At 40.4% G+C, this 24,885-nt stretch overlaps 1 protein-coding gene across 1 annotated transcript in view; it reads left to right on the forward strand.

Annotated features, from left to right (window-relative positions):
* Positions 1–9,129: 9,129 nt before the first annotated feature.
* Positions 9,130–24,885, forward strand: part of INTS6 (integrator complex subunit 6) — a gene marked incomplete at both ends in the record, with an annotated part of 41,463 nt that continues 25,707 nt past the window's right edge. Inside the window, 3 exons of the mRNA XM_079543558.1 lie at positions 9,130–9,240; positions 9,433–9,510; positions 10,109–10,258. Coding sequence (XP_079399684.1) covers positions 9,130–9,240; positions 9,433–9,510; positions 10,109–10,258 — 339 coding nt within the window. The remainder of the gene's footprint in view (positions 9,241–9,432; positions 9,511–10,108; positions 10,259–24,885) is intronic.

The raw sequence follows: 24,885 nt of genomic DNA on the forward strand, positions 1-24,885 counted from the left end.
ATTACAGGAAAGTTCAGTGCTACTGACAGTGGTGTGCTGGATCACTCTGTGTTGATAAGGAACAGCTTTACTCAGTGGTCACAGTTACAGTCACATACTCCACAAAGTGACTAACATTATGGCAAAATGGGCCATAGCAATTAGAGGAATGCTGTGAAAAAAGCTAACTGGACAGAAGTAAAGCCTGCAAATGTCTTGGTGAAAACTACTGTAAAATATGTTGCTACATGGGTAATAGATTTCAATATTAAAAAAAAAAAAAAAAAAAAAAAAGGTACTTAGGAAATGATGAGCAGATGTAGCAACAGGAAAAGAAAAAAAAGCACTATGGTGGAAACAGGCTGGAGCACTCCAAATGATACATAGTTAAAGCACAACAAATCTTAGCTCCTCTTGAGAAAGGAATACTGTCCCTTTCCTGGTAACTTAACTGTTCAGTAGAGGACCACAAGCGAGCCCAGTACTGCTGCCCTTTACTGTAATCAGGTTAAAGGGCTGTCACTTACCTCTGAAATGGGAGCTCAAGTGATATCTGTCAACCTTTGGAAGATTTGCTGGATCAGGAGTTACTTATTAGCTGCTGCTGAAGTCAAGCACAGAGCACAGCCAATCATCAAAAACACAGGGAGTGAAGACTTGTCAGGGCAAATGAGCAGTTTCAGCTTTTTTCTCTCAGCCAGTTGTGGAGAGCCACGCTGAGTATCCAAGATAAAACATCAGGAAAAAGATATTGTAACTGATGAGATAGAGAGATAGAGATAGAGTAACTAAAAGATGAGATAGAGAGAACCTGAAATAGAAGACATGAATGAAGAATTGATCAAGGAAAATGAAATAAATTGGGAAAAAAAGTCATGATACTGTGAAAAGGGATGCAATGTATGTCACACTTAAAAGCCTAGATTTGTCTCCTTTGAATTATTAACCTCCGTCTTCCTTCAAGACCACAGTAATCAGATCAGTGGTAGCTGAGTATTCACTGCTCACATAAACCAGTCAAACATGAACACATACAACAGTGTCAGGGCCCTCACAAAACAGAAATAACAGCAAATAGAAATACCTCAGGAGATGGAAGGAGCAGGAGGATCTCAGGGAAAGCATTACACTCAACGCGCAACCAGCGTACACAGTGTACTTTGCCAAAACTGGAGAAGTGTATGCTTAGCATCAGCATGAATTATGGGAAGGGATTTCTTGGACTTTTCGTTTTGGATCAGTGTTTGGAAAATAACCATAAACTGTATATTGACTTCAAAATGACTTACCAACAGGAAAATATTAGAACTGATCCTGAAGCACTCAAGGCTTTCCGATTGCAACATCGTGAAATTCAAAGCCATCTGCAACAACAAAAGAACCCATTACTGACCAAGCAGCACTGCTGGATGAAGACTGTTGTTATGATGAAGAGTTACACTTACAATTCAAGGTTCATTACAAGCTGGTTTCAACTCTCTTCTAAAATTTTCCTTATGAGAAATGCTTTTGTGATTTCATCTTGGTGAGAATTATCCTTTTATACTTTTCAAAGCAGTGTTTTAAGTGTCTTTCCTTCCCATTTGGGATTTTTCTGCAGGAAGTCACTTTCTGCAAGTTACTGCCAAGCAGATTTGCCCACTGTGGAATTCATTTGACTTTGCTGTGCAAGATTTTGGACCTTTTTAACAAGTAAGTTTTATATCAGGGCTTCAACATTCATCTGAAAGCAGAAACAAACCCAATCTCCTTGTATTTTAATTGTATCTTTTGCATAACGTGCTCAACAAACAGTTGCAAACGTCTAGCCAAAGGTGCTTTAAGTCAGGGAATACAGACAAACACATTTCTTCCTCGGATGAAAAGATGCTTTGCTTTTTATCAGGTTTGTTTTATTCTAGAATACCAGTGTCTTTGCTTTATAGATGGCCTTTGTAGAGAGTTCCAGTTACTTGTTGAGGTTTGATAAGTTTTCATTAAATGCTAAGTGGCAAAAGGCAGCCCAAGAGGCATTGATTCCATCTGACACCAGTCACATGGTTTCGTAGAGCAATCAGTTGCATCTTTCTTTTACAGTATATTCTGTTTTGGGGCAGTGCATAATAATCACATTTTGAGTAAAGGCTGGATAATAAATTTTACCACGTGCCAATACTGTAAAGAAAAGACTCCTAGCTCTCAAATACTGCATGCAGGTGTGGTACCTCAGTGGGATACACTTTAGGGATGAATGTATAATTCTGCCTTCTAGTTTACTATGACCATACCGATTACTCTGGCCATTTAAAATAAATAAAATAGACCTCGTTGTTTTGCCTCCCTGCAAAGCCGCTTGTAGAATATTTTTAGCTGTAACCACTCCATGCTCCAAGCCGACTGTAGCAGCAATTGGTGTTCTTGCACCACTTGATTAGTTGGATAAATTCTGCATGCTCATGTCTGGGATCCATGGCAATAGAGTTACGTTGCTATGCTATGAAATGTGCAGGAGGGTGCAACCCTTGAGAAGGGATATGATTTCTGGAGCTGATGAAACTTTGCAGCGTAGGCAAGAAAGAATGCTTAAGGCAACAAACAAAAGAAATCTCTGGAATGGTGACAAGTATCACTCAGGTCGGTGGGTATAGGCAGAGCACCCATCTCTCAGGGAAGCAGCTATCTGGAAATTGTTAAAAAATTACGTTGTGGGCAAAGATTATCCTAATTCTGTGCTGGACATCTGAGAAGAGAGCACATGGCAGCAGCATGTATAACAGGTATTTATGTGAAGGGCTGAATTAACCCATCATGATTCATACAGGAGCTTTTAGTCAGGGCTAGTAAAGTGAGAAAACTAAAAGCCAGGGTTCTAACTAAAAGCTAAAAAACAGAGATTGCCACAAGCAATCTCTCACAAGCTATCTGATAGATGTAACTATTATTTCTGGCCTTACTGATGACAGGATTTCTTTTTTTCCTCTGGCACAATAAGCAAAAGTATCCTCAGACCTGCTGTTTTAGTGAATGCAAAAAACTCTTCCTGTTTTCATGGCCTGGGAAGAGGAGGGAAGATGAGAAGTCTGTACCTGTATTTTTCCCTAGGCACTGTGGTACCATCAGGAATCAAGTGGACTGCTGCTGCCAGCATCTCAAAGATGAATAAATTCAAGAAACAGGAGGTGGGGAAAAAGAAGTAAAAAAAAAAAAAGGTAAAAATACCTATGCTTTCACATGCCAGAGAGTGTTTTCTGTTCTCTTTGGGTCTTGACACTGCTAGCTGAATTACCCAAGAGACTGAATTTAAAAGCTTGGAGTTGTGACAGGTTTTTGTTCTTGACCAGGATCCTACCTGAAGTGAAAGGAGCAATGTAACACATCTGGAAGGATACGTAAGGACTGTAAATCTACTAAAATTCTACTGCCTTATTAGAACTGTAATCTTGAAATGCTTGTTCTAAGCAGTTTTCTCCACGTTAAATTTAATATTTCCCTAAAGTGCCAAATAGAAAAGGCTCTGCTCTGTTAAACACTGTTAAAAACATATGAAGACAACACGTAGCCCAGAAGACCTTTTAATCTAAGGCCAGTAATACCAAAGGAAAAGCAGGTATCAAATAAATAGTCTTAATTTGATTTTATCTTTCTCTTCTATTCAGGTGCCTTAAAACCTTTCCATCATTAATTGACTGACTTCCACTGTCACAGCACAGATGGTCCTCAAAGAGATTAGTTTTTCCTCAGAAAATAATCTTACTATGCACTTCCATCATAACGCACTTCTGAAAAGCTTAAGTACTTCACAAATATTCATGAATTTCATCTCTTGGTGCCCACATTCAGTCTGGACAGTTAGAAAACAAACTATTTCAAACCATCCTAACCCCAATTTCCTTGAAATTCCAGATTAACTATTCTACCCCTGGATGGCAAACTTGTGTTCTCTGTGCTCCCAACAATTGAGCCAGGAAACAGCAAGGGATTTGGATGAATGAAGTAGTGGTGGGGAATACAAAAATCCCTAGGAAGCTTCAAGAGCTATCCTCTGGGCTTCCCGATCCACAAGCACTGAAAATTAAGCTGTGTTTGAAAGTGGGCCAAGAGAAGCCAGAATGCAACTTCTTCTAGGGGTCATCATTCTGCAGAGTGGCGTAGTTTCACTGTGCTGGGAAAGCTAAAGTACAGGCTTCTAAAAGGTGCTAGACAGTCTTGAAGGCAGACAGCTGCCTCTGCAAAATTTAGAAAAATAGGCATTCTTGGTCAAAGTCCTGGAATATAGATAAAAAACTGAGATCAAATTATCTTAATGTCACTTTTCTGAAAAAATGTTACGGATAACATCTTATCTGAGCCTTCTCAGAGCTTTACAGTTACCTGAATTACAGTTTCTCTTTGGGAACAATTTCAGGAAGAGGGGGAAAAAAAGAGTAAGGTAAAAAAATCACTGAATGTAAAATAGAGAAAAACAATCCATCTAACAATATAAATTCCCATGTAGTCAAGTTCAGGACAAGTGGAAAACATCATTTTATTTATAAATAAAGCAAATAAACCAAATGCACAGAGCTTGACTAAAGGAAGACTAAAGGGAATATGATGCAAGCACTAAAACTCAGAATGCTATACAGGGATATATGTTTTAGTGATGAGCATCAAACTAAGCAATGGAAAAATTAAAACTTCCAATTGTGAAAAAAAAAAGTGTGGTGATGACAATTTACAAGGCTATGGAATGGGATTTTAATGGAAGCTCTGAAAAATCTACCTGTGTCATTAAAACCTGAGCAGACCAAGATCTTCATATCTTTGTGAAATTGTTCTGTGTACAGGAGGAGAAAGGCAATTTAAAATAAACAAATAAATACATAAAATATTAAAGTTTAACTGCCAGTTGTACTTCAAGCCTGTGGTTTAGGACAAAATAAGCCTAACGCTCTGATAATATAACAAAAATTCAGTGAATATTCACTGGGAGAAGTTGTTTATCTTCAAGGAAAAGAGAACAAACAAGCAAACAAACAAACAAAACAGTAACAGTATATCAAAAGCCTTTTTTATTTTTAAATAATTTTATTTTCAGGCTTGTATTTTATACTCGTATTTATATTTTGCTTTACAGTGCTAGCATTTCAATTTTAACTGAAAGTTGCACTTTTAATACTGCTCTGTTTGTCCTCAGATGGACAATGCCCACTCTGAAGATGAGTACATGAGTATTCTTAGATATGGATGTACGCTCATAATCCCCTATGGATGCATGAAAAATAATAAACAAAAACTGTGAATGAAAGAAGCTGGAATTGTTTTCATTATTGGTACAGCAAGATTATTCCTTCAGACAGAACCATGCGGAATTAATTCACCTAGATTTAGGAGAAAAGCTAGAACAAGCTCATTTAGCCTGTACATGGGGTATAATTTTGCCCATCATGTAGAAGGGCTTAAATCAAAGAAAGATGCATCTATTTTCAGTGATAGTTTCACACTCTTGCTGCTCAGCTGCATCAGCTGTATCAGTAATGAGTATAAGCACTAATATCACTAGGTTTTGTTCCTTCATAGCAAGTCCCTTGTACAGATTTATAAATGTGGCTCTGATGGCAGCACTAGCCATTATGGCTCTCACATCAAGAGGCTGATACACGCTTAGGCTTGGGTTGATTATCTTTGAAAGAATCTTTCTCAGTATTAATCAAATTGGCCAGCTCCCAGCAGAAAAGTAATGCCTACTACAGACAACACAAAACTACCCTTCATTCTGCCCTATAGGGGATCTAATATTGTTCTAATATAACATGCACAGAAAGAACTCAATGTTCCAAATGGCTTCAAAGATAATAGCAAAAAGAAAGCATGTACAGAATTCACAAAGTATTTCTGCTTGTATAAATCCCATTGGAGCTGCGTGAGTTTTGTCTGTGGGATTCTTTTATCAGTGATGATCAGTGGGGCTGAGCAGACCGGGGCAGAGTAAGCCCAGATGCTCCAGTCCCACCTTCTTCTCATGTTGGTAAGGAAAACACAGTGTACCTACTGCTTCCACTTTCAAAGTCAATTTAGAATTCTTGCTATTTTATGACTGACTCTGCTACTAACAGTTAATATGTCTTTCACTCCCTACCCCCACGCACACTCTTTCATTTACTGGCAACAAAAATAAAAATTCCAAATGACCTTCCAGGCCTTGCACAGAGTCTCCATGTCCCAGGCTGCCTTTCATGTTTTCCTGGTATGGCAAGTATTCTAAAATGCCTTTTTTTTTTTTTTTTTTTTTTTTTTTTTTAATTTTTTTTTTTCCCCCTGCAGTTCGCAGAAAGCTACCTCCCAGAAGTTTTCCATTTTTAGAATGCTCTCCAATAAAATGGATGCTTGACACGTAAAATAGGTGGTCTTTTATTAGGACAGTCAATGAAACATCACTGATACACAAATAGGAGAGAAGATGGCATGTCTGAAGAACGTGCCTGTAAGAGATTTAAAAGAAAGCCAATTAAGAGGCCAACATCATACACTCAGTCAACTTGACTCCCAAGTGAAGCTACTAATCCCAAGGCATGATTTGTTAAAGCAGCATTACGGCCTTCAGTTAACTTGAATCCCACCACCTCAGGGAGATGATCACCAGCCTCACAGCAGCCAATCCTGCTGACCTCAGGAGCTGCACACCTGACAGAGAACCAGGTGATGCACACAACTGTGGAGAGCTGAAAGGAAGAAGGACATCTCAAAATACAGCTGTGGACACAAGAAGATTGTGAACCAAGTCTTTCCAGTAGACCAGAGGTTTTAACTGCGTAATGGGGCCTGGCATGCAACTGATTCCAGAGCAACCCAGCAATGTGCCTTGGCAGCATCTTCTGGTTTACTTCCCCTAAAAGCAGAGGTTTGGGTTTACCAGTAGAACCCAGACCAGAACAGCCTTGCAGTTGGTCACAAGACGCAGGACTGCTACTAGAGCTTTGAAAATGAATGGCTGGAAAGAAACAAGCAGCTCGGAATCAGCGAGTACAGACAAGCTTGGCCATTCTTACTAGGCTGAAAAATATTCATGACACAGGCTGTTACCATAGAAGAAACATAGTTGCCAAACTTCATTAGCCCTCCACTCTAAACATGAGAGTTCCTTTACAGATCTTATAGGCTGGAGATTCCTTAGTGGCTCCTACCAGCGACCAGGATAAAAGACAATATCCCTGACGCTGCCCCAGTGCCTCGGGATGGATGGCACAGGTCACAGGTGCCAGTAGGAAAGCCAAAATATCTATTCACAGCAATAAGGACATATATAAACCTGTAATGGAAATGTGATTTCTCCTCTGTCTTTCCAGCCTTCCTAGAAACTAAATGCTAATATTTCATTAGTCTTAAAAAAAAAAAAAAAAAAAAAAGCCAAAAACAGCTCTTGCCTAACAAGACAGAAATGTTGCCTGGAAGAATGAAATGATTCAAACCAGGACACTGCCAATTTTATCTTGAGAGAAGGAGTACAGTGGCTTCGTACCTTCTAGAGCAGCGGCTGTGGGAGCACATCAGCTGGATCGGGGGATAACATCAGCCAGAGAGGAAGCAGAGCAATCTCCTGAACAGATTATGTTCAGAAATGGCTCTGGAGTCAGCTCTCCGAGGCTGGGAGAGCAGGAAAGGCGCAGGCACAATTGTGGGGAAAAACAAACAGAAACCTCCAAAGGACGGAGAGCTCAATCTTAGGCATTAATTGGCTGGAAACAATCCACAGTGATGCGATTTATAGGAAGTAAATTCGGAGTGCCCGAGCACGGATCAAAGGGACACCGGTGTTAAACTCTGCCTGCGCGTAGGGAAAAGGTCACAGCTAAGGGCAGCCAATTTCTTTTTTTTTCATCTTTTTTTTTTTTATCTTTATTTTTCCACCAAGTGAAAGACCAGAGCGGGTCTCTGGGAATTCACCACACGACGAGACCGGCGCTGAGCCCCGCGGGTCCGTGCCCGGGATCCCGGCGTCCCCTCACAGCCCGCAGGGCGGTCCGGGGCTCTGAGCGCAGTGCAGGACCCCGCCAACCCCCTCGAAAATAAAACGGAGAGCACCGCCCTTCACGCCTCGGAGGGCGACGAGCGCAAGCAACGGCCGAACGACGGCCTGGAGGGGCTGGGCTGGAATGGGATCAACGCGCCGACCCTCAGCCCCCACCCCGGGGCAGGCGGGGACTCCGCTCCGCGCGGGGACGTTCCCGCGGCCTCGAAGAGAGCGGCGGCGGCAACGCCCGCCCCTTCTCCCCCCTCACCGTGACTCACCCGCGGGGACAAACCGCCGCCGTCCCCTCCCCGCTGGGCTGCGGTCCCCCGGGCCAACCCCGCCACCCTGGCGACCGCCGTCCCCCGCCCTGGCCCCAGCCGGGCTCCCGCCCTCGGCCGCAGCCCCTCGACGGGGCGCTGTCCGCCCGGAGCCCGGCAGAGGGGCGCCCCCTCCCGCCATTTTCGGAGGAGCGGCGCCCCCCGATCGCCGCCTCTGTCACCCCCCTCACCCCACCGCCACTGCGCACGCGCGGCAGCGGCGCTCGGACGCGCGCTCCCCCACCGCCCTCTCCCACAGCGGCTCCAGTCAACCCCCCCCCCGCGCTGCCCCGCCCTCCCCCGGCGATTTGAATATGCTAATAGAGCGGCCGCCAGAAGCCCTATGGCGGGGCCGGGAGGCGGTCACGTGGGGCGGGGACGTGTCCTTCGGGGGCGGGCCCCGACCTGCCCAGGCGCCCTTAAAAGCGGGCGGCGAGCGAGGAAGCGCCTCAGTCAGAGAGAGAAAGTGCCGGGGCGGTCGGGCTGCGGCTGGTCCGCCCGAAACTTCTGAGTAACATCAACAGGGGGAGGGGAGGGCGGGCGGCGGTGGAGGAGGACGGTGGTGGCGGGGGGGAAGATTAGCAGCAGCGCAGCCCTCCCCGCCGCTCCCGCAGCACCCGGCCCGTGCCGGGCTGGGCAGGCCCCTCACACAAAGGAGGGCAGGGCAGGCAGCGCTGCCCCCTTCCCCCGCCTCGGCAGAGGGGCAGCGGGAGGCCCTTCCCGTGCACAGCACTCACAGCCACTCGCTCCTCTCCCGACCCCGGCTGCCTCTCTTCCTCCTCTTCCCCTCGCTCTCCCCTCTGCCTCCCCTCTCCCTCCCGCCCGCTGTCCATGTAGCCGCCCGGCCGCCGGCCCCTCCGCACTATGCCCATCTTACTCTTCCTGATAGACACGTCCGCCTCCATGAACCAGCGCACCCATCTGGGCACCACCTATCTGGACATAGCCAAAGGCGCTGTAGAGACTTTCATGAAGGTACCGGCGCTGCCTGGCGAGAGGAGGCGAGAGCGAGCGAGAGGGGAGGGGGCGGCGGGGGGCTGCGGGCCGGGGGCGCGGGGGGCTGCGGGTGAGACGGGGGGGGGCGGGGGGGTGGGCAGCGCCGCGCCGTGCCGGGGGGGTTCCGGCGCCTCCTCTCGCCTCACCCTCCGCTTTGTCCCCGCGCCGCAGCTCCGAGCCCGGGACCCGGCCAGCAGGGGAGACAGGTACATGCTGGTCACTTTCGAGGAGCCTCCGTACGCCATCAAGGTAACCCCACTCCCCCCTCCCTCCCCGCCGCCCCCCGGCCCTCCTTCCTGCCCCGCCGCGCCGCCCCCTCGGTCGGGCCGGGCCGCGCGGCGCCGCGCACGCACGGGTTCGGGCAGCGGCGGCGGCGGCGCTGACATCAACATGGCCGACATTTTTTTTTTTTTTATATCCCCCGTGTGGTGTGTTGAGCGGCACTGAACTGTGGGGGAGGTGTGCTTAAGTTGGGAGAAGTGACAGCAAGTCCGAGGAGAGTTCGGCGGGGAAGGGGCGGGAGAGTAGAACCCTCCGGGGGCGGGGGCTGCGGGACGCGGGGGTTGAAGCCGCTGGGCATCGCCTTGCGGGGGTCGCGAGCCCTGTGTGGAGGTACCTTCGTGTCTGTGTGTGTGGCTTCGCAGAAACCCGTCCCTTCTAACAAATACTCGATGAGCGCGGAGTGTTAAGTCCGTCTTTTCCTCGTGATACTGAATATTGGTAACTTCTGAGGTGTTCTCTTAGCGTTAAAGGGAGATGCTCTAGCCAACAGAAAAGCTCGATCCCGTAGGAGGCTCCTGTCCCGAGCTCGTCCCACCAATAAGCCTTCTCGCGTTTCTCTTTTCAGGCTGGCTGGAAGGAAAACCATGCGACGTTCATGAATGAACTGAAAAACCTTCAGGCTGAAGGACTTACAACTCTTGGCCAGTCCCTAAGAACAGCTTTTGATTTATTAAACTTAAATAGATTAGTAACTGGCATAGACAACTATGGGCAGGTAGGTTGACTGGTAATAGGTGGAAAAATCATAAGACACAAGCTTCCCACAGGCACCAATTAACCTGTTGCCCAAAGTAGTGTCTTCGTGAAGTATTAAATACAGGGGCTTCATCAAAAGCAAGCAGAGCTCAGACAGTCTGAAGAAATTTAGGTACTGACTACAGTTCTGTGCCCAATTGTTATTTCCTATTTTACTCACTACTCTTTGTTTAAAACTACAGAGTAAGCTGCAAGTTGACCTTCTCAGTTAAACTGTAATTTTTTTTTGTAACAAATTCCAGAACCTTAACTGATGAGCCCGGTCAAAACTTCGATTTCTGTATACAGTGCTGTATGATCAGTTAAGTACAATCTGGGCGATGAGCTTTTTTTCTGACAGCGCTAAAACACCTAAAGTACTAAGCTGAGCACATCTTTCTCAATCCTTTATTTTCCAGTGAGTTTACTTCAACATTTCTCTGAATACCCTCATTTTCATATTCCTTTTTGTTTATATGAGAACCTTCAAAAGCTCTGCTTTTCAAATGCTTGTATTGCAGCCATCCCTTTAAAGCAGGACTACTTCTGGGAAGGGCCACTGTTCCCTTGCTTGGTAGTATGACTTGCTACAAGCCAGTAACTCTAGGTTAAATATGCACTTTAAGAAGCATACCCAGTTCTTTCTGGCACTGGATCAAACCCTGGATTTGTTTTGCATAGAAGATGTTGCCAGTACTGGGCAAGGTATATCCCGTATTTTTCACATGGGATGTACTAAAGTGAATCTCCCCTTTTCATTTGTTGTTCTCATGTAATGCTTCATCTGCTCTCTGAGGATTAGTTACTGCTCTTGGTATTTAACATGGGAGTGTGGCTGTGGAAATAAGTCCCCATTTTCTCCCTCCCTTTTCCAGTCTGAGTGCAGTTTCTGATAACACGCCATGTTTGTTTGGGAAGGAGATCTCTCTCATGTTGCACTGTATGGCTTTGCCACTAGGTGACTAAGTGAGTCTAAGCATTTGTAAAATGCCAGTTTGGTAATGAAACTTTAAAAAAAAGAAGTACTAGTTCCACACATAGCTTTTTTTTTTTTTGGTCTATTACCATCTGCTGTCCTCTTTTGTGTGCTAATCTTTCCCATTTTCTGCCATTTTTCTTAGTTACATTAGCAATGTGAAGCTTTTTGGAACATTTACCATAGTAGACACATACATGAAATACGTGCTCTTTACCATTGCTACTGACAATGAAAAAATGTATGAAACCCATGGCATATAATTTGCACTGCGTGAACCAGCTAGGCTCGAGTACTTAGTCAAGTGGGTAATTGAGTGGTCGTGACTATTTTGGCCAGTTAGTAGTTCTCATTATTGCAAGTTGATGCTCTTTTGTCTGTGAAACAGTAGCTTTGTCTAGTTTTTGGTTGGGGGTCTTTCTCTGTGCTTGAACCCGCTGTGGTTAGGCATGCTATTTGCTCTGTTCCATGCATGGAGCAGACTGCTGAAGAGGTGTCCAAATGCACAGTCAAGTGACTGAGTAGAACTTTGACGACTTTAAGCATCTGCAAAAATAGTGCCAGATCATCTGCTGCTGAAGTGTCTGGTTCCCATTCTGGCTCTACTAATCAAAGTAGCAGATTTTCATAAATCTAATTAAATTCTGTAGCTCTTTGCTGGTCTGTCGGCACTCACAGGATGAGATGCAGGCCAGTTCACTTGCCTCAAGTTCACATTGGCCTTTGAGTAATAGCTCATGTTATCCATTAGACTTCTTATTGTTGAAGTCTACTACCTGAATGTCTTAAGAGAAATCTGTATCTAAACGTATGTGCTAAGAGAGGCATATGAAGTCAGGATAATAAAAATCACCAGAATTCTCAGTGACATTCAAAATACATTTTTTAAAACTCAGATTCACTTATTTCTTTGTCAATTAAAAATACTAAGATAATAGAATATTTGAGTATTTTACTTAAATGTAGTGAAATGGTGGGTGATTATCTTAGAGTGGAGGAGCAGGTAATTTTAGAGAAACGCAACATTTAGATTATTTTAGGTGTGTTGCTATGTGAAGTAATAAGCCCAAACATTAGTTGAGCTTTTATCTGGAAAGAAATCTCAACATCTTTTCACTAACGTGCTTGGTTTTTGGTTGTGTGGACAATCTTCCATTTGTTTCACATGTATGAGTTGTAAAACAAATACTTATACATAAAAATGACAAGACACGTTATGAACACAATGGGGTTGTTTGCTGAAGTCATCCAGCAGCATGATGTCTTGTCTCCCCACTAACTTTGTACTGTTTGTTTAAATGGCAGTGTGACTCACTATGCTTGATTTCTTTCTAAGTAGACCAGAGTTCTCCATCAGCTGACTTCCTGAACAAGAGTGATGACTGGTCATTCTGAAATTGAGAAAAATCTCTTTCATGTTTTCTTGGAAAATTAATGTTTATAGTTTAATGAGTATTTACCATTATTACTTTTTCAGTAAATAAGTACTCAGTTGCTCATGATGATTGAGCATACAGCTATATTAGCTGATAATAGTATCTCATGTTCAGATCTTAAAGAGACACAGTCAGCATCATTAGATTATCAAGAATCTGGAAGATATCTTTAAAAGCTGTTTCTGATATTAATGCTATAGTATGTCTTTATAAGCCCTTTGTCTTACCTAGGGGTTTTTTACATCAGATTTTGAAGGCTTCTGTCAACAGCACACACACACACAAGGAGGCAGTAAAGCAAACAAAAGGAAAATAGTTTTATATTCTTAACAGTCAGCTTATTAGGGATTTTGGAAGTAAATATTTTCAGGTGAGTATTCCTTTAATTTTTACAGCAGTTGCAGACTGATGAACTGTTCTTGAGTCCAGTAATAATTTCTTGCACATACTATGTTTTGTCCTGATAATAGCAAAAGAATGAACATTCAAACAAGGTGTCAGCTTTTTGCTGAAAATAACGATCCTCTTCACCTCCTGCATTATTATAGAAAAGGAAAAGAAAAATTTGGTAAAATTCTCAAGATTTTGATATATTTAGGAAGAAACCAATTCAAACATGCACAGTTCAGTAGGCTCACTGTCATATCACACAGAGCATAGTACTTCGTTAGCCCGATTTTAGCTGATTGACTTCCCTTTGCCATCTTTTCCCCAGTTCAGTTTCCCCATTGTTTTGGGTAGACAAAAACTGAATCTTTTTCTAGCAGATTTTCCATCCTTTTGGAATATACTCCTCTTACTGCTATGACTTGTTGGGAGGTATGAGTTACAAGTTCAGCAGTGTAGTTACAATTTAACTGAATATTTTTGAGTGTTACAAACAAATGCAGCTTGTTAGAGATAATGGAAGGGTAAACACTAGTGACGTGTTTCTGGAGTTATTCTTTCTGTGAAAACAGAAAACACAAATGTATCTATTATATAACACAGCAAAATATAAACAAGTGGCTGAATTGAACCAGCTATTTACTTCAGTTTGCAGTTTCTAGTCAAGTATCTAAGAATGAGCAATAAAGCTAAGGTAGGTGAAATGCATCACTGGTATTTTGGAACTTGCATGCAAAGGACCAACACAGCACTACTGAAAATGAATCTGACAGATGTTTGAAATTGCTGAAGCTCTGATTATCTGAAACCCCGTGTTTCACTTTCTCTATTATTTGCTTAATGAAGGTCTCAGTGTTTTTTTTTCAGTATTATATCAAATGACGCTTGAGAGGATAAAATGCATTTAAGGGTTTTCAAAGTCATTGTGTTGGTATTTTTTTTCCTATTTTTCCTTTTTTTGGGGATGAAATTCCATTTCAGTATTGCTAGTGGAAAACTTTTCAATAGCAGATAATGAGCTTTTTATCTCATTAATTCAAATTGCACGTTTCTTCAGCAGCGTAATTATTGATATGGACAAACTGGCTTAAGGATGAATTTCACATGTTAAACACGGTGATACAAAAGCACATGCTAACATAGTTGTTTTGAGACAACAAGGCCAACAATAATACTTCCAAGTGGATGTGAGTGATGTAATTTTCATTCCCACTGATGAGAAAGGTGCACTCCCTATTTTAAAAAATGCATTACATTTTTGGTGTCTTAAACTGTTTGTGCCCAGTTTTAGTGAGAGCTTTTTTTTCTACATCGTATTTCACCTGGAAAAGTGTATTAAGACATTTTGAAACTAACATAAATCCAAGTGGAAGTGAATTGTTTATGGGTATTTTAGAAATACAGTAAGGATTAGAAACACCCATTTCTGATTTGGAAGTTGAAAGGTGCCCTGCATTCAATGGCTTTAATTAATTAATTTTTTTTTTTTTTTTTTTTTTTTTTTCCCAGAGGTTTTATTCATACAATGCATGAACATCAAACAATCTAAGCATAGGTTAGTTGCTGCTCTGCATTTCTCTAAACACAAGGTTAGGCCCATTTGCAGTTAGGGTAGAGCTAGTACTGATTTGTTCACACAGTGAAGCTTAGAGTTGGTTTTTAGAGACACGTTTGGCCATAATAGCTTAAATATGATTATGTTCCAGGTACAGGTAGATAGTGTGCCTAGGAGATCAATTCTGATTGTGCTTGTAGGTGCACTTCAATTTTTAAGTCACACACTGTAGGCTGTCGTCTTCTTTGTTGCACATCTGTGCCCTAAGATATGCTGAGCTTAAAAAGAGCATGAAACACTCATGAAATCTTGTCCCTGGTATTTACATATGTTATGCTTTTGCAGTGACATGTTCTATTGAATAGTTTCATTTTCTGATTATTTTTTGAGGATTGTTACTGGAATTCTTTGCTTCCAAAAGTCAAAATCCATCAAGCATGCCTTTTGTCTTGGTGTTTTGGGGTCACAAACACTGCACTGGAGTGGCTTGTGTTAATGTGCATCCAAATTTGGAACCAAAGTTTAGATAAGCATTTCCTGCTTTGTCATGCTCGCATGGTTACACAGCGCTTTGCTTTTCGTGTTGGTAGAGGCAGATCTTTACACTCCTGGTGGAGATCTCCCATTCTCTTTCACCTTTCCCAATAAACATAAAGGGGAGAATTTCAGACAACAGAAATAAAACATAGCAAACTGAAGTATAATGTCAGAAATACTTAAAGAAAATACAGGACTCTGAATTATCCTATAAAGTAGAGATGGCCTTAGCATAGGTTTTAATGCCTATTATGTTGAAGACTTATTTGAAGTGCTGGTGAAAATCAGTATTTTTCACCTCCTATGTGATGAAGTTAAGCACAGTTTCCTGATTTATAGTTTTTAGTCTGTAATTTATGAGTCTGTTATCTAGTCCATACTTAAAATGATTCTAATTTGTAGGTAGTTTTGTTTTATCATATCTTTTAGTGAGCACTATGACATCTTTTTCCACTTGCCAGGGGGGCTGCGTTCTTTTTAGCCTTCCCAGACTCACAAAGTTCACTGAGTCACAGGAGTAATAATCACATCAGACTTAGGTGTTGTTAAAATCACTCATCTACTTTAAATCCAGTACATTTTTAAGGAAGAATCAAAAGTTAAAGCAAGCTTACACAGAATGCTGTGCTTTTCCTGGTTAAAATGATCTCATCCATCTCTTTCATTAGCAGGAAGAATTGAGATACTTCCTCATGTTCTGAATATCAAATATGCTTTGGCTGCTTTGATTCTTTAAGTGCTTGATATTTCAATAAATTGGATTTGGAAGGGTCAGTGCCATAATATGTCAGCAGTGACTTTGATTTTTAGGGATCAGGTGGGGGCAGGCTGCCAGCACTTCAGCAGCTGCTGTAGGTGTCTGTGTCAGGCTGCTCCTTGGCCTCTCTGGCAAGTCAGAAGAGGACAGTCTGGAGTTTCAATATTGTATCTCTTGCCTTTTTATCTTGAACCTCATATCTGCCACAGTATGAACTCCCTGGATATACTATCTTTCTTATTTAGGTGCTTAAAGGTATGTGTCCTCTCTAGGTGAAGTATTCCTTATGTTTGTGCTTCATCAGAGCCAACTGCTAGGGACGTTCAAAGGCAGAGATTGGTCATTTTATAAAACACAAAGTATTTTTTTCCCCAGTGTTTATCACTGTATTCTCTTTAAGTTTTTATTTTTTTTACTGAGTAGTTGGACAGCCCATGCCTCTGAAGTCTGAAGGGAAGTGCTATTGTTTGTTATGTGTCTGACTTTATTTGACTGAGGTTCATTTGGAACTAATTGTGTTGCTTAGGAGCCCTGCTTGTTTTTTTTTTTTTTTTTTTTTTTTTGTAGTGTATTTGTGCCTGTAACGGCACAGTGTGTCTTTTGGTTCACGGAATATTTCCATATCTGCATCTACCAGTTGGAGAACATATTAATGTTTGCACTCCATGTTGCGATTTTTAGCATCATACTGTGTGGCCCTTTAATCAAGTTGTTTTCAGCTGTTGTTTGTGCAACAGATTGGAATTTCATAAAATTTGTGAGCATTAGCATCTGGCTAATACAGAACTCCATCAAGTATGCAGTTCGCATTATGTGATTATGGTGCTAATTTTCGTTGTCCTAAGCATAGCCCAGTCTCGTTTCAAGAAAAGCTACTACATCAGATAGGAAGTGGTTTGTGTGTATTTATGAAGTATTTTCTATGTATCAATGTGTTGATACTAGTCTAATGCCAAATACTGAAAGCAAATAGTATTTCAGGTGCTTATTATTGCTTGTATGCTTTACCTTAAAAATTAAGAAGGGCTGCCTGTAATCCCAGTACTGTAAAGCTGACCCCTAATGGACTAGATTTTTCAAAAACATATAGCAATTTTTATCTTAAAATAATGAGAACTCAAGAATGTTATCTAAGCACCTGTTGTTTTTATTCTAGAGGTAGTGCCTCTGTCTCAGTTAATTGATTTGCCCTGGCTCACATAAATCTGCAGTCTGCTGTAGATTTAAGCCTACATTTTTTCAGTAGGGAAATTGGGTTTGTGCCTACAGCTGAATTAAAAGCTTCATATAATTTCAAGCTACGGCAGGGGAGATTCAGGCTGGACATGAGGAAGTATTACTTTTCAGAAAGGGTGGTCAGGCACTGGAATGGACTGCCCAGGGAGGTGGTGGAGTCACCGAGCCTGGGGGTGTTCAAGGAAAGGCTGGATGTTGTGTTGAGGGACATGGTTTAGTGGGAGCTATTGGGAATAGGTGAATGGTTGGACTGGATGATCTTTTAGGTCTTTTCCAACCTTGGTGATTCTATGATTCTATGATTCTAAAATAGGTAATATTTAAATTATAGTATATATATGCATAAAAAATAGAAATTATTTAATTTTAAGATGGCAACTTAACTTTAGGCTGGAAATATGAATGAGTATGACTAAGAAACTGAATCGATAAGGCTTCTATTTGAATGAGAGGATGAGAGGTTTTGTCAAAAGCCAATCCTACTCTAAAACGTGGGCCTGGCAGCATTGATGACTAGATAACTAGAATAGCAGATAAGTATTGCTCATGTCTGGTGTTGTTCCATGGCTTTAAGCTTGGGGATGTTATACAAAACTGATCTAGCAGGAGCAGAGTAGTTCTCTAGTATGCAGTTCTGACAGTTATTCAAGGACATAAATATGAATATTTATAAATAAGCATGAAAATATGCGTAGTGTCCAGTTGTTGACTCATCCAGTAAACCTTTGAGTAGTCATATTTGGTATCTGTCCAGTGTCCATTCCCTTTAATTCATGGATTTTTTCAGTCTGCATGTAACTGCGCCTGCTTGTGGAGAACAGGGTGTTAACCTGATTTCATTCAGTAACAGTGCTTGAGGATAAATGATCTGAATATATTGTGCATTTTTGCCAGTGTCTCCTTGAGACAAAAGGCTGCATTGGACAAATCCAGAATATTTGTCACTGGAATCAATTTAAGGTGTTGACATTGTCGCTTTAGTTGAAGATAGCCATTTCTCATATTCTGAGTTCATCTTTCCTTCACCAAATGGACCACCCATGGACTTTAAATCCCAGAGCACTCACTTCACTTTGTGCATTGTTGTAGGACTGCTGAAGTGGCACCCATCCTAGCTGTGTGCTCTGCTCCACTCCTGAACTTCTGGACTCATAGTTATGCCAAACTAGGAGCAAAATTGTGACTGTGACTTCATGAAGTAAATTAAGCTAAACTAGTGATTGATTCAGATACGTTAATAAGCTGAACTATGAACTTAAGTGGTTCAGAATCAATTTTTTAACAGCCAGGTTGTTCCTGCTGTAGTGGTGATAAACTTCAAGAGGGAATCACGGGGAAGTGTTGGGGCAGCAATCATTTATCCTATATTCATGAGTCAATACTCTACCTTCAGTCAGATTGTCTTTAACCTGAGTTGATAACCTACAAAAAGGTAGGGTGATTTTGTATGCATCTCTTTGGCTTTTCCACTTTGGTTATTTGATTTTTCCCTGCTCAGCAGGCTGGTACTTGTGAAATTTGCTACTCCAGTACATGGAGGACAGAGGTCTGTCCTAGCCCTGTGAATTCCACTGACTGAACCAGGCCTAGCTGTGTGAAGTCATTGCTGTGAAGCAGAAAGGCTGCAGTAATTAGGGACTTGATCCAAAGCCTGACAAGGTCAATTATTTTTAGAATAAAAGGTTCAGAAATATTTTTAGAAAATATGAGCAAAATGATCTTCAAACCCAGTTTTTTGGGGGTTGGCTTTAAAGATCAAGTCATGTTTGGCATGGACAGTTATATCAGCTGTTTTTAAAAAGCATATGAAAGGCTCAAATATAAGCTGTTTCTTTAGCAGCTTGTATTTACTGTATTTAGCCAAACAACTTTGGAAGCCACCAGGATTTGTTGGCTGATTTATCCAACTTCAGTGTGATTCCAGTAGCAATTCATTTACAAATCTATAACTAATAAGGTGCATCTTTATTTTTAAGTAATGATTTCCATTACCTTAAAAATAAGGTGCAAGATGTGCTCGCAGTTGTTTTCCTCCTTGTATATTTCAATTTCATGCAGAATTAGTTCTTCCATTTGGGAGATTTTCCTGAATCGGTTAGTTTGGTGCTAACGTGTTTAAAATATTAGTAGCTTTTCTTCTTGTTGTTTTCAGCTTTGTTGCTGTTGCTCACTATTACTTGCTGGAGTTGACTGTATATGAAGAACATCATGTAGTTCTTGTTGTTCTGAGAATATCATGTTAAATTACCTGTCATAATTTGTGAAAGATTCAAGGACTTAATAGCTTTTGAAACTTACCAAGGACCTAACCTAAATTGGAGCACTTACAAGTTAATCAAGAAGTTATAACTTACATAACATGTTATTTAGAACTCAATTAAATTTACTCTTAGATAAAAGAAACAGGACAAACTTTTATAACGAAGTGGTGTTTTTGAGGCTGATTTACAAATGTTTGGAATTACGTGATTTATGAACTTAGAATATCTGTGAATTTTGGGATTCATGGTCTGCTGTCCTAGTTAATCCTACTGTGTATTCATTATTTTTGTATTATTCAGTACCAAGTCTATAAAAATGCTTCCTTGACAAATCTCCCTTCTGTTTTCATATGTACACTACTCACTGTGGAGGCTTTATATTCCAGAATAATCTTTTGCATTGAATCTCCTTCTTAGGCTGTTTTCAGTTGCTTTTTGGTGTTTTCTGCTGTTAATCTTGGTTTTGTTCTTAGGACAAACTTTTGAGTAGAGTTCCAAGATGACTGAGTGTGCATAATTAGGTAGTATTGTATGCATTAGTCTTCACTAGATTCTGTGCTAGACTTGGGAACCCGGAATTTGCAAAGTTATGAGCATTGTAAAAATGATACTAGAATTGCAGAATAACTTCATTGCACGTTTCAGGACAGGTATACAATGCAGTTATTGCTTTTAAGACTCAGACTTGCAAGGGCAGGCAAAACAAGCAGAGCGCTTGTTCTTATATATATATATATATCGTATAATAAAAATCTGTGATTTTTTTTTTTAAACAAAGACTTTAGTATCTCATTTCTTATGTAATTCAGTAGTTTTGTCTTGTATATAAGTAATATCTGATTGGATTTCTGAAGTTTGCTGTGGGGCTTCCAAGCTGGACAGAAAAGATGTAAGAATATATTTGCAGCTTCAACATTATTTTAAGATATATTCAAGAATTACTGTGGTGCAAATTACCTTTTCATCCTATGTATATTTTACTAAATACCTTCAATCTCCTTTTCTTAAGTGGAACTGCAAAACCTGTTTAAGAATGCCACTTTCATTCCTATATTCTGCAACTGCTGTGCTAATAAGTGTAATTTCTGGCATGGCTTAGGAGGAAGTTACACTTGTGTTCTCCTTTGCTAATTGTTTTGTTTAACCTGCAATTCCTTTTTTTTCCCCAGTCACCTGAAATACAGAAAACTTCAGTTGTACTGTAGAATCAATATCCTGCATGTGTGAAGATCATTCAGTTTACAGCTAATCTATAGTGCCAGTAAGAGATGAAGGAAAAGCTGTTCAACTACCTCGTAATCCTTTGCAAGCATTCCAGATAAGGAACTGTTTATTGTATGCCTTGGACATGGGAAGAGTAACTCTTCGCTATTTGTAACATAGTTAGCTAAAGAAGAGTTCTCTAGGAAATGAAAAATCATTTTGCCTGTAATATCTTCCCTGTAGCTTATAGAGAAGGATAGCTGTATGTTGCTGAATTCAGGTTTTGAAATCACATCACAAAGGAAAGCTCTTCTGTGGTATCCATTCTTACTGCAAAATCATTGCCATCAATATACTGACTTCCAGAGTGTGAATGAGTGCAGGAGAAAACGTGACTGCTTGAACATCATTTTCCTGATGAGTTAGTGGAAGCGTGAGTTCAAATCTTGATAAGTTCTAGTAAACTGTTTCTTAAAGTTGCTCTTAAGGTTTTGTCCAAAAGATAAAATAGTTCTTCCTATCTTCAGAATGAAAGTGTGTGGGGTGAATATTATTGAATGTTGTGAGTGAGGCTTCCAAAGGATGGGCAGTAGAATAAGAGCAATAGACAGCAATAAAAAGCAAATCAACAAACAAAACAAAACAAACAAACAAAAAGAACAGAATTGGTTTTATGGTGTGTACTGTCTTTGGTGTTAGAAACCATGAGCTAACAGATTAAGATAGTTTGATTAAGAGGCTAGGATCCAGTAAGCAGCTGCTGCTTATCTCTGCTTATACAATTATTCAGCCTTAGGTATATGCAATCACAGAGGAAAAGAGTGTTTAGTTGTTGCTATGTATTTTGAGATAGTATTCATAAAGAGCGTGCCTCTCATTTATCTCCTTGTTCCTCGATCACATCTTCTAAGGAGAGGTTTTAGTAACTTGTGCTCCCTCTGCTGGCTGGCTTTCTAATTGCGGAGTAAAAGTACTAGATAACATAGCCTATTAGAGAGTAAGTATCTCACTTATTTTGGCCAAACATCGATTTATAGATACTTCACTGTATGGGAGTGGAAGTACAATAAAAACCAATCTAGTCCTAACATGTGGGAATCGGGAGAGGTGTTGGAAGTTGGTGTTTTCTTCTTAGCGTGTGTTTGTCATTAGGTCAATCAAAACTCCTTTGGCAAACCTCTTTCTTTCCCACATCCCTCTGTCAGACACACTGGTGTTTTTAGTTACTGTATGTCTGCTACTATTATGTTTCTGATTCACTTTTATTTCAGGATGTGGAACTCTTCTTGTTTGGGGGGGGAGGGGAAGGGTGTGGTGGTGGTGGTATTAAAGAGTCTCTCAAATGACCTTCAACGATTATTTTACCTTGTTCTTCCTGAAACCTGTATTTAAGGGTGTGAAGTAGTATTCTCAACTGCCTAGCTTCAGAGGAGGTAGAACATAAATCCTCACATCTTGGATACTTTAGGGATGAGAAAGATTTTGACGTTTTAATAGAAAATGTATGTCCATACTGCAGATGCTTACATAGACTATAGAATGAGAATTAATGGTAAGAATTCATCCTCTTCTTTGTGTTTCTTTCAGAAGAATACTGGGCACTTCTTTTTTTGGTGGTAGTGGAATTCCTGGATTTCCTAATTTCATAAGATTCCACTCTGTTATTGATTGTCTCTCTTTGCCATTAATTGGATATCAGCAGAGACTTCATAAGTCTTCAACCACTTATGTCCTATTTACAATTTGAAATTGTTAATTTAGCTTTCATGAAACTTTGTAGGCTTCTGAAAGTGATCTTGAAATTCATGTGTGGTACAGATATGTTATTCTAGTAGTAACAAAATTGGTCCTATTGCACTGTCTTCTCAGCGATCACTAGGGTCAAGACTATTTTAGAATCTTACAGGTAGCAAAATAGATGACTTAGCAACTCTTTTTGCATGAAATCTGGCTTGTTAGAGATCTTAATCCTGTGTGTAATACCAGAAAAAGCTTCAGTTTAAAGCAGTGTTGCTTTTTATCAAGTAGTAGGAAAATTTACTACTGAACTAGAAAGCTTATTCTTGAGCACTGTAGTGTGTATGTTTATGTGTGTAGTTGTAGTGCGACTACATTCATTTGTAAATGAATGTAAGGCAAAGTAGGCAAAGTAGTTTCAGTGAACAGTTCTATTGCCAATTTTGAGTTCATTTAAACTTTAGTATGATGCCAGAGTGTTCAACTGTGTTTGGGACTTGAGAAACAATTGTGTAATGTATAAAATAGAATTGAATTTATAGTCCTGCATGACTATACTAACTGGTTCTGCAGAGATAATAGAAGATAATGAATGCTGATAAAAGTTGAATAAGATGCTGCTGTTCTTGTGTAGATATTGGTGCAGAGCAGCTGTTAAATACCTGTCTGTTTCTCTAATGATCTTCTGCATTGAGCAATGAAAAGTCTCCAGTAAAGGCAGTGTTCATGTTCTAAACACTTTATAGTTACGCTAGAGCATAACTGATATTGCGAAGATATAAAAGAGAGGGGAAGAAAACATGATAGATAGGATCATTTATTTTGCTGAAATCCAAGTTCAGCATTTTGGTATTTAAGTCTTTACCAGTGTAGGAGGTGCAGATCTTCCAGTGTAATTGCTAATAATTCTACCATAATTCTGTCTTTTTTAGATCTCATTTGAAACAACTGTTTTTGCACCACGATTGTTCACAGATGCTCATTGTCATTTATGAGAATTTTGACCTTTTAAGATCTGGAAGGAAGAAAAAAAAGAGGATTGAGCTGAAAAGTGCACACTTGTATTTCCTGAACAGATGACTGAGATCTCTTTACTGACAGTCAGGGCTGTTATTTTTGAAAATAAAAATAAAAAGTATTTACTGCAAAAATGTGTAATGGACAAGCAATAGAACTTTCATTCTCCTGTTAAACTTTTGGAATCACTGAAATGAATGCATATTTGCATTCAGGAACTTGATAATGATCTGAAAATTAGCATGAGAAGAATTTTCCATGAGAACTCCCTTTCTGATGTCTACTAACACGTTCTTTTAAAATTAGTCTCTTCAGTTTGCGTATTTTTCAGTTTCTAGCCTCTGGAATTTACATGAGTTTTTCTAAGTCACTAATCTGGAATTTTTAGTAGTCATTCCTGGTTGGTATGCCATTTTTAGTCTCTGACTTGGTATTTTTTGTCATGTCTCTAGTTCAGCTATTTCTTTCATTTTTTCAACACTTATGACATTGAAATTAATATTTAAATGTATGCATGATGGTAGTTTTAAGTAAATATTCTCTTGCTGCAAGTACAATAGTGTAAAATACTGTACATTTGTTCAACTGCAGGTCATGGCTGTTCTAGAATTGATTTAGCTGTACAACTTGGAGAAGAAAAAAATCCATCTGCATATTAATCATTCTGAAAGTGGTTACTAAACTTGTCTATGAAATTGAATCTTTGGTCCTGGCAGTCTTAACCAGACAATTGGGCTTGATAATTTCATCCATTTCTGGCTCAATGTAAGGCTCCTTTTAAAAATGACACACAAGCCAGGGAGAACTAGCCATGTCTCTTGCTGTGACTTATGAGAACTGAGAGGTGAGAAGCATCGTGGTGTTCACAGCTCTTTCTTTGTTTTGCATTATTTGAGCACAGAAGTACTTTGTTTGGAGAAATAGCATCTAATGTAACTGGAGTTGCTTTGTGGTTTGGAACAAGCAATCTTCAAGTGATCAACTGTTGAGAAGTATGCATATTGCATAACAGAAGTTTGGTTTTTTTCGGGCTTTGGATTTCTTGCTTATCCAATTTTAGCCTAGCAAACCTCCAGAATTGCCCTAATATTTATACTCATTCTTAAGTTTTCTTCTAAAATTGTGTTTTTTGGTCTCATCAGTGTCTATCTCTTGAAAATGCAGGGCATGTCTCTTGTAGTACTTCACAGTACTTGGTGGTTAAATAGGTCAGCTGCTAAAACCCCAGGTGCTGGTTCTTCAGTATGCTTTTCCACACTGGAAATACACAATACAGCCTTCATAAGGAAGGCAGTATTCAGAGAAGTTTGCAGTTGGGTAACAGAGCTAATTGAATTAAAAAGGGGTACTGCATGAGCAAATTAGTATGTATCAAATATGATACAACTAGCTGAAGACCTTATGGGAGCTAGTTGCTGAAGAATTTTCAGCTAGAAAAATATTTAGTTTTTCCAAGATACTTATCTATAAACAAACTCACTTTTTTTTTGTCTTACTAAAATAAG

Source organism: Tetrao urogallus (assembly GCF_951394365.1).
Source record: "Tetrao urogallus genome assembly, chromosome: 1".
Lineage (NCBI taxonomy): Eukaryota > Metazoa > Chordata > Aves > Galliformes > Phasianidae > Tetrao > Tetrao urogallus.